Source organism: Helianthus annuus, chromosome 2 (assembly GCF_002127325.2).
Source record: "Helianthus annuus cultivar XRQ/B chromosome 2, HanXRQr2.0-SUNRISE, whole genome shotgun sequence".
In the NCBI taxonomy this organism is placed as follows: Eukaryota; Viridiplantae; Streptophyta; class Magnoliopsida; order Asterales; family Asteraceae; genus Helianthus; species Helianthus annuus.
In genome coordinates, this window is record NC_035434.2 from 169,600,560 (window position 1) to 169,610,983 (window position 10,424).

The following is a 10,424-nucleotide window of genomic DNA, read 5'->3' on the forward strand; positions in this document are numbered from 1 at the left end:
AAATCCCTTCTTTATTTGTGTTTGCGGTTAAAGATTTAATGGATATGCACGGCTATTTACGAATGGGAAAGAAAGTGAAGAAGATTATTCACGGTCTGATTTTAATCACGGTTTGGTATATTTGGAAAGGGAGAAATGAATCTGTGTTTTATAACAAAGAATGTAGCCCGCATGATGTGATATGTGAGGTAAAGTCTAGAGATTTTGTTTAGTTCAAGAATGGGTCTTCCTTTAAAAACATTAGATAGAAGGATTGGTGTAATTCTCCTTTGTATATGTTGTAATTTTGGCCTCTTGCCCATTTAGGTCGGGGGATTGTATATTGTTTGTCCTTTTGCCTGTTTCGATTAGAGGTGTGCTTATTGAAGTTTAATTTCCAAAAAAACATATATTATTGTTATAACTATTTTGCTCATCCCTTACCACACATCCTTTGTATACAGAAGAAGCACACAAGTGAGAATATAAACAAAAACTTATTTCCCAATTTTATGCCTTTTCAGTACATCCTACAGCCACACACCCCAAGTGTAAAGTGTCTTTTCAGTGTGTGTCAAGCCTATTTGTAACTATATTTATACTAAAACTTTTGTTTTGAGTTAATTGAAGTAACCATACGTTATTTGTGATATTAATTTTAAATTTAACTAATTTATAAATTATGAAATAATATTTACGTGTTTAGTTATTATTAATCAATTTTAATGTCAAGCAATGAGCCTTGTGAAAATTAATTAATAATATTTGTTTTTGGTTAAAATTGTATCATTTATTTGTTGACATATCTTCTTTTCTCAAAACAAAAGCATAACATCAATAAACCAAAAAATTATATGTTTCACACTGAAAAGAGTATAAAATCTAAAGAATATATGGATGGCCCAAAATAAAAAGGAGAATAGAATCACTTTCTCAAAATATTAAATCTCTATTGGTCAATTCCTATTTATTAAAATGGTGTGGAAAATATATTTCAATAAAATACAACAATAATAAATCAAATTATATCATATTCTATTTTAAAATGGTGATACATATGAGTTTACCACTCTTAAAAATTTAGAACTTTTTAACCTTGACTAAGGCTCCTTGTTTCATTCCAGATTCAAGCATTGCATCCAAAACTGCAACATCTTGTGCACCTTCAATATATGACAACCGAGCTTCGGCTTCTATTTTATCACCCTTCTGCACACAAGTTATAGATATATATTATATAAACATATACATTATATTATGGAAGGTAAGGTGACACGGTCCTCTTGAACCTTGCCCCATTCGTCGGTTGAAAATCAGATCAGCTTAAACGAGCGTGCACCCCACACATCCTAACCCATATTACATAAAATGGTTGATGACAATAAATCACCAACAATAAGATGCATGTGTCACATACGTTAATTATAATTTGAACAATGATTTTATTACCTATCATATGAGGTGTGCACGGTTCGGTTCGGTTATTAGCATTATCCGTAACCGTAACCGAAGTCATCGGTTAATCGGTTTGGTTAATTAGGTTAATTTGTCGGTTTTCGGTTCGGTTCGGTTAATAACCAATTCAAACAAGGGCTAATTTTTTACTTAGGAATACATGTAATGGAGGTATAAATACATGAAATAGATGTATAAATACATGAAATAGATGTATAAATACATGAAATAGATGTATAAATAAATGAAATGGAGGTATAAATGCATAAATATATGTTTAAATAAATGAAATGAAGGTATAAATAAATGAAATGAAGGCATAAATAAATGAAATAGAGGTATTATTACATGAAATGAAAGTATAAAACATGAAATACATGAAATAGAGGTATAAAAGCTAGAAATATATAAAAAAAATAAATGATTCGGTTTGGTTCGGTTAACCAATGGAAAAAAAATATCCGTTAACCGACTTTCGGTTAATTCGGTTTCGGTTAATTTCGGTTCAGTTTTGTCGGTTTTCGGTTCGGTTTCGGTTAACGGTTCGGTTATTGCACACCCTATTCATATCTATCTTTAGGGGTGAGCAGAAAACCGAAAAAAAACGAACTGAAACCGAAAAAACGATTTAACCAAACCAAAAATTTAACATAAAAATTATATGATATCAAAGTATTATAAAAGAAAATGTCTTAATAAAAACTTTGAAGAGACATATAAATAGATTATAAGGTTGCTTTAATGTGAAAAAAAACAATTAAAAATGTTAAATATAATAACTTAAACGTAAACATTTAAGAAAGATTTTTAAATCTTGGATTATACTTTTTATTTTAGAATTTTATGTAATTTTGTTCCAAAAACCGAACCGAACCATTGCTAAAACCAAAACCGAATGGTTATCAAAAACCGAAAACCAAACTGAACCGTGCACACCCCTATCTATCTTTGTTTACAACCATTTTCTAAGGTTGTGGCCAGCTTTTAACCTGTCTGACCCGTTTCCCATCCAACTATATATGTGCGCATGTAAGATACATATATATCCCATCCAACTATATATGTGCGCATGTAAGATACATATATCTATATATATACACAAGATACCTGAAGAGAGGCCCTTGAGATGTCACTTAAAAAAGCTTTCAGCTCTTCAGTCACCCCACTGAACGGATAGAACGTGCTCTTTGTTTCCTTATTCGCAGTAAAGAGAGTAACCTGTGAGATACCATCAATGTCAAATGTTTCCAAGTTAATAACTTAATATAATAATATAATATAATATAAAATGGCCTGTTGCTAATATGATTCTGCATTACCACATAACCATGTTGTCCGTCTTTGTTTCCTCGTTCAACTTGCACTGTCCCGTTTAAACCAACAACTCGCCATATAATCTGTAACACGTACCCGCAAATTAACCTGATTTACATTTAAGTCATGGATAATAAATAGAGTAATAAATAAAAGGCAAGTTAAGTTGTAACCTAACCTTTGGTGATTTTGAGGATACCAACATTACAAACACTCCAGAACATCCGTTCTCAAGTTGACTGTAAATGCAATCAAAACAAACATTGTCACTTTAAAATGATAAATACATAGATAAATAAAAGAGTAAAATGCCATTTTCGTCCTTGAGGTTTGGCCAGTTTTGCGACTTTCGTCCAAAGGCTTTTTTTCCGCATCTGGATCCAAAAGGTTTGAAATCTTGCCATTTTCATCGGGCTCGTTAACTCCATCCATTTTTCTCCATTAAGCAAGGGGTATTTCCGTCTTTTTTGCTAACTTTAAGAGCAGATCGATCTTTTTCACTTTATGTACAAGCATATAGCATAATGTACAAGTATTCAAAAGACCGAATTGCCCTTTAAAGACAAAAATACCCCTGACTTAAGGGAGAAAAATGGATGGAGTTAACGAGCTGGATGAAAATGGCAAGATTTCAAACCTTTTGGATCTAGATGCGAAAAAACAAACCTTTGGATCAAAGTCGCAAAACTGACCAAACCTGAGGGACGAAAATGGCATTTTACACTAAATAAAAACTAAAGTAAAAATGGGAATGGTAAAGAAGGGCATATTTACAATAAAGATGAAATGGTATCTGGTGGAGGTAGGGTTGTATCGACGTGAGATGTCGTAGCGGACACTGAGGCAACCTCACATCCAACAAGCTGTTTGAGTAAGACGTAAATTCGTATTAGTGGTTGCCATAAAGATTTATTAGAATAATAGGAAAAAAAGGAGAGAAAATTACCATTCTTAACCCTGCAATGTAATGTACACCCATGTCTAGAATGAATCCTCCCTGCCACACATGTAGAGATAAAGAGTTAGCAATAGGATCCGTTAACACGATATAACTCTCCATGAAGTTAAACGGGTTAGTGTTTGGGGTAAACATGTTTAAGTCATAAATGGGTCGACATGTTAGTGACACAACTAAAAACGTGTTTAAACGGTTTCAACCCACTTGACCCGTTTATGACACTCAGTGTTTAACTTATCATGTTAGAGTAAACTTCCGTTTTGCTCCCTGTGGTTTGGTCACTTTAATGGTTTTGCCCCAAACCTTTAAAAATAGCCATTTTCCTCCAATAGTTTGCTATGGTTTTTCCATTTTGCTCCCCGCCTCTAACTCCATCCAAATTGTCTGTTTTTCCATTTTGCTCCCCGCATGGAGTAAAATGGAAAAACCATAGCAAACTATTGGAGGAAAATGGATATTTTTAAAGGTTTGGGGCAAAACCATTAAAGTGACCAAACCACAGGGAGCAAAACGGAAGTTTACTCATCATGTTATGTTAATAGGTTGACATGAAAAGTTCATGACACGTTTAGCAAAACAAAGTAGTTTTATAATTCTATAGATAATTAAGTATATTATGATTAAATATGGAATGTAATTTTGGTAACTTTTATTGTATTGTGTTAGTTGCGTCTTATTATTTCTTAAACGTGTTTAGTGAGTCATGTTAAACACGCCATGTCATTCGTGTTATTGAACTACTTGTAATTGTAATTTAATCATGTTACACGTGTCGGGTCATTCAAATTATCAAACTCATTATATTTAATTGTGTTAAACGTGCCATGTTGTGTAACCCACATATCAAACATGTCCCTGTTAGTGTTTAACAAAATAACACGTGTAGTTAAACTATCGTGTTCGGGTTCATGTCAAACACTGAAAATATGACACGTTCCACCAATATTATATTTTTATAAATCAATATATGCATTTTTATAATCAAATTTCCACCAATTAAGTGTTATTTTAAGGATTAATCAAAGTATTTTCTTATCCTCATAGCTGCTGCAAAGTAGCATTTGATTTCATAAGACCATTCTTTTATAGGCAATACAGAATTCTTAAAATTTACCCACTTTTTCCACATCAATTAACACCTATAACAACAACAACAACCGTACCCAGTAAATCCCACAAACAACAAAGCTATTGGTATATGAACCACAAGCACTAATAAAGTTATAAGGGAAAACTGCACCAAATAGAAATGAACTTAACCTTTTTTTTCTTGGTTTTAGCAATCAACTCTAACGATAAAACTAAAAAAGGACCATTTTTTTTTTCAAACTTGTAAATAAACAAAAGTGTAAACTTCCGTTTTGCTCCCTGTGGTTTGGTCACTTTAACGTTTTTGCCCCAAACCTTTAAAAATAGCCATTTTCCTCCAATAGTTTGTTATGGTTTTTCCATTTTGCTCCCTGTGGGGAGCAAAATAGAAAAACATACAATTTGGATGGAGTTAGAGGCGGGGAGCAAAATGGAAAAACCATAGCAAACTATTGGAGGAAAATGGCTATTTTTAAAGGTTTGGGGCAAAACCGTTAAAGTGACCAAACCACAGGGAGCAAAACGGAAGTTTACTCTAAAATTTTTTTTAACTGTTTTCCACAAGCATTTTGTGCATATGTGGTATCTGATTTGGCGACCCGGCATTGCATCAACCACTTGCATGAGCAAATTACGAGCAAAACTAGTAATAATGAGGTTGGTTGCTAAAATTGCTAATAATTTGTAAGTTGGTTTCTATTTTGCTGCTTGTTTCTGTTTCATGCAGTTTGTCCAAGTTATAAAAAAACTAAAACAAATAAACCACCTCATCTTGTTTAAATTTCTAAAACTACAATACACAAAAATACAGTTCATTAAACTATATAATTATTTGCTTTCTAAATAAAGTTACCACATGTTAAGGTTAACGTCTTACAGTAAAATTACGCCTCCATGAACTTGAGAAGTAAGGATTCGAACTGTTCATCGACCCTTCTATGAGTACTTGCACACTCATCATATCTCCAATTTCCGACACCAACTTTCTGCTCTGCGAAGTAGACAATAATTTCTCTAGCAAGATCTCAATTACAAACGGACACCGAAAGTTCAAGATCAAAGTACCTCTACAAAAGCAGGCTCAAATCGGTAATTTTCTGCAACGGCCCATATTTTTTGAGCAGATGAATTGTTGTTGTAAAAAGAATTATAGGATGATAATGCAGTTTCTGCCTCACTTATGGCTGCAGAGGAAATTATGAATCTTTTTTTATTACTAATAGTACAACCGTAAGAGTATTATTCATAATATAATAAGAGTAAAATGCCATTTCATCCCTGAGGTTTGGCCGGTTTTGCGACTTTCGCCCACAGGTTTGTTTTTCTGCATCTGGATCCAAAAGGTTTGAAATCTTGCCATTTTCATCCGGCTCGTTAACTCCATCTATTTTTCTCCGTTAAGGCATGGGTTTTTACGTCTTTTTTGTTAACTTAAAGGGCAATTCGGTCCTTTTCACTTTATGTACATGTCATGCATTTAGCATAATGTACAAGTATTCAAAAAAGACGAAAATACCCCCGCCTTAACGGAGAAAAATGGATGGATTAACAAGCTGGATGAAGATGGCAAGATTTCAAACCTTTGGACCCAGATGCGGAAAAACAAACCTTTGGACGAAAGTCGCAAAACTGGCCAAACCTCAGGGATGAAAATGACATTTTAGTCGTAAAATAAAGTTACAGTGTATTAACTCCTTTTCTTAAAGAGTCAATCGTTCAGAAATGGGATCTCACTTACATGCTGCAGCTGGTTTCTCTTCAGAGCCGGAATTTCAGTGACAAAAACATGCAAGGAAACAAAAGAATGAACAAAATAAGTAACAACTAACAACAATGAGAAAATTCGGTTCACAGGTTACTTATTTTAAGTGATTTGCTTGTGTTTAATCTAGGATTACCTTGAAGAACATGCTTTCCTGCCTTTAGAAGCTTTAGTGACATATCCACCTGCATGACATGGTTTGCATGTAAAGATTAAGAATAATGTTTGATCATTTTATATATGAATTTTGTGGTTACTGAAGACAAAGAGTAACGCATTGTTTTGAGTTGGAATCTTCGAAAATCATCAAGGTCTGGTTTTACTAAACAAAGAACAAGGCTTATGGATAAGTTAAACCTGATACTTATACTTATGTTTCATCAGTTACTTGGTTGGATCTCGCCACTAAGTTATGAGTTCAGGAAAGAAGGCAACCGGTTTTTGATAAGCCATTTCAATGAAAATTACACTTCATCTTCCATGATTAGACTCCATTTCTGTTTTTGAAAACTATAAGCAGGATTTTCCAGATCAAATAATCTACATTGATTTTCAGTTTCCTAACTACCACTGTAACATTCGCTAGAGTGGAAACTCCCCAGAAGGTCACCCATCAAGGATTGCTTTCAACATTTAGGCTTCAAACGAGCCGAACGTTCAGCGAACAGTTTGTGAACCGTTCGGCGGGAAGTTCGTTTGTGTTCCGTGTTCGTCCGTTTAATAAATGAACAAACATGAACAAAGGCCGCGTTCGTTCATTTATGTTCGTGAACGTTCAGTAACGTGTTCGTCCATGTTTGTATTTGTTCGATAACTCATTACGGTTTATGTTCGTTTGTGTTTGTCTATGTTCGTTTTTGTTCAGGAATGCTTGTTTGTGTTCATGAATGTTTTTTATTGTGTATTCGTTACCTAAAATTAACGAATGAACACAAAAAAGTACAAGGCCTTGTTCATGTTCGGTCGGTTCGTTTACAGTCCTAAACACACTTAACTATGAAATTCTTCTCTCATCTACAACCAAAGAGCCCAAAACGCGTCGATGGTATCCGATGCCAGACATCCCTTATGAACTCAACATCTCTCTTGTCCATGGCCAATGTGCATAGGGGCTAAGGTGTTACAGCAATACACGTACATCAATACTTCAATAGTGTTACTACTCTTTTCTATCTAATGTAGTCCAGTCAGCAGTTTCCTCTATAAGTAACACACTGTTAATTTTGAAATAAAGGTAACCAAAAAATGACAAATGAACTATCTAACTTATAAACAGTGCTAATATATGCCTAAAACCTAGACACCAAACCACAACGCTACGTGTTGACCACCGCCTATTGCCGTAGCAGCAGCTGCTGCTGTCCTTTTCTGTTTCATCTCTTCTCAACAGTGAATAATACAATAGTCGTAAGTCGGCCGCTGCCAGTGGTGTGTTCACTGTTCAGCCTTGTTTTATACCTAACAGTAGTGTGACACCAATTCTTGAATACTGGTAATACTCTTTTTTATTTAGTGTAGTCCAGTCAAACAGTTTTCCTCATAGTTGTTAATGGCGAATAGCAACAAGGTACCTAAGTATATGCTACATAGCGAATATCGATAAATAACAGGCGGCTATTTTATAAATAGCGATCCACTAGATAAAAAATTAAAAAAAAATATATATGTATATTATAACAAAGTACCCTGGTATATATGCTATTATACATGTATATTTAATATAAACCTAAATCCTGTTATTTTATAACTATATTTAATTGCTATTTATCTTAACAAAAGGCCTCGCTATCCTCGCAATCCATCGCTACAACCCTAACAGCGACACTGTACCTATACGCTACATAGCGCGCTATAGCGATCGCTATTGACAACTACGCTCTAACCTAAAACAAATTAACATCAATCACCCTACATTTCCTTAACCACATAAACATTCAAAAATCCACAACAAATCACACAAAATAACAGAAAACAACCTGAATCTGTCCAGCAAGAGCCACAATCACTCCAACAATATCCGGATCCGAAACAATCTCATCAAATCCATCATCTCCCCACTTACACTCCACATTACCAAACACCTTCCGTGCAATCTCACCAGCCTCCCTTGCCGATTTCTACACAATAATTTTACAGTCAATTAACCACAAATTCAATCGGTTATAATAATAATGTTATTAGGATGTACCTCAGATCGGCTCCATATGGCTTTGAGAGTGACGAGATCTGAGATTTCGGCGAGCCTTGGGAGGTATTGAGATTTGACGAAGATTCCGGCGCCGATAATGGCGATCTGTGGAGGATTTTGAGGCATTGTTGCAGTCTGATAGTGATGAACAGTGAAGAATATTGGTTGATTTTCAGTTATGGAAGATGGAGAAGAAGGTTAGTGAGAGTAGCCGAGTAGGTAGGTAGTTACTTCTGGTTTGATTTTAGGAAATTGGGCCTAGTTGTTTTTGGGCTCTTTTTTTAGCTAAGTGGTTTGGTTTAGAAACCGAATTGGTTTTAAGGGCTGGCAATTTCAGACACGAACATGAAAAAAGGTCGACACGATTAGACTTGTTAATTTTCGTGTCGTGTTCGTGTCTTATCATGTACGTGTGTCTTAACATGTCATATCTGACACGATATGCCAGCCTTAGACTCCACACACCACCCCTCCAGGGTGAGCTTGTGTCTTAACTGTTCGTGTCTTAACAGCTCATGGTTGTGTCTTAACAGGTCTATGATACGCTTGTAAGTTTTTTTGTGTCTTAACAGGTTATGTTTGTGTAACTTGTTTATTATCAGGTTCGTGTTCGTGTTTGGAAAAACTGACACGATAAGATTTCGTGTCGTGTTCATGTTTACTTGTTTCATATTCGTGTCTTAACAGGTCATGTCTGATGTGATATGCCAGCCCTATTGGTTTTTATGGTTCGTGAGCTTAAATTGGTTTAGCCCAAACTAATAGTGGTTTACTTGGTGCTTCACCTTTTTTGCCACCATGGTTCCACGCATATTATCGTTGGGATGCTACGTGTATTGTGCTAAAGTTGTTGCTTTACACTCTAGTTGCACTTAAGCATCCAAACATGGACTGATGTTGTAAGTGCGTTTATAGGATCAGGAGATAGTCTAATGGATTTGTGAGTAGAAGGGGAAATGTTATAAAAATGTAATCAAGTTTCTCTAATTTTCCAATTAAGTCATCCAAACTTTTTTTGTCTCTTTAAAGTAACTAAACTTTAATTTAGTGTTCTAATACTATGTAATTATCAGGCCACCAGGTTACCACTTTTTTCTTTTATTGTTTTATTTTCTTTTAATACTTGTGTTTATGTTAATGTTTATATGTTCGATCGATTTTATAAAAGCAAAACATATTTTAAACTATTTTTCAATCATCTTGTATGTTTGATTCATAGATAATGATTTTGAAAGAGTTTCAGAGAGTTGCATGGATTTTTGGAAGATTAGTGAGATCTCGATGGTGCTTTTGTAATTGAATTTTATGAATATTTAAAATTTAGAATTCGATGGTGCTTTTGCATGGATATTTGATGCTGCATTTTTAATTTATTTAGTGGAAGATGGCCTTCATCAGAGAGAGACGAGGAAGAAGAATTTTTTATTTGAAAAGGTTCATTATAATAAATTTTAGTATTATATTTTAAGGTAAAGATAAAATATAATTATTTATTCAAGTTTAAAGACTAAATAAAGAAACATGACCTGCTATATTATTAGGGTAACCTGGTAACCTGGAAATTGCACAACATTAGAACAATAAATCAAACTTGAGTGATTTTTGAGAGACAAAATAAGATTGAGTGACTTTAGTGGAACATATAAAGCCCAACTTGTTGTTAATGGGTTTCATCAAGC

At 34.3% G+C, this 10,424-nt stretch overlaps 1 protein-coding gene across 2 annotated transcripts; it reads right to left on the reverse strand.

Moving 5' to 3' along the window:
* Positions 1 to 908: 908 nt before the first annotated feature.
* Positions 909 to 9,027, reverse strand: LOC110927137 (uncharacterized protein YMR315W). 2 transcript variants are annotated; one of them, XM_022170751.2, is made up of 12 exons: positions 8,746 to 9,027; positions 8,534 to 8,674; positions 6,694 to 6,742; positions 6,534 to 6,551; positions 5,861 to 5,979; positions 5,673 to 5,786; positions 3,695 to 3,745; positions 3,523 to 3,611; positions 2,927 to 2,987; positions 2,754 to 2,831; positions 2,542 to 2,652; positions 909 to 1,188 (listed from the first exon to the last, which is right to left on the reverse strand). In XM_022170751.2, exons 1-12 carry the CDS (start codon positions 8,869 to 8,871, stop codon positions 1,060 to 1,062), a joined length of 1,086 nt encoding a protein of 361 aa, XP_022026443.1. In that variant the 5' UTR covers positions 8,872 to 9,027; the 3' UTR covers positions 909 to 1,059. The 2 variants fall into 2 exon arrangements, with proteins under 2 accessions (XP_022026443.1, XP_022026444.1); XM_022170752.2 differs by having other exon boundaries at positions 921 to 1,185.
* Positions 9,028 to 10,424: the final 1,397 nt, after the last annotated feature.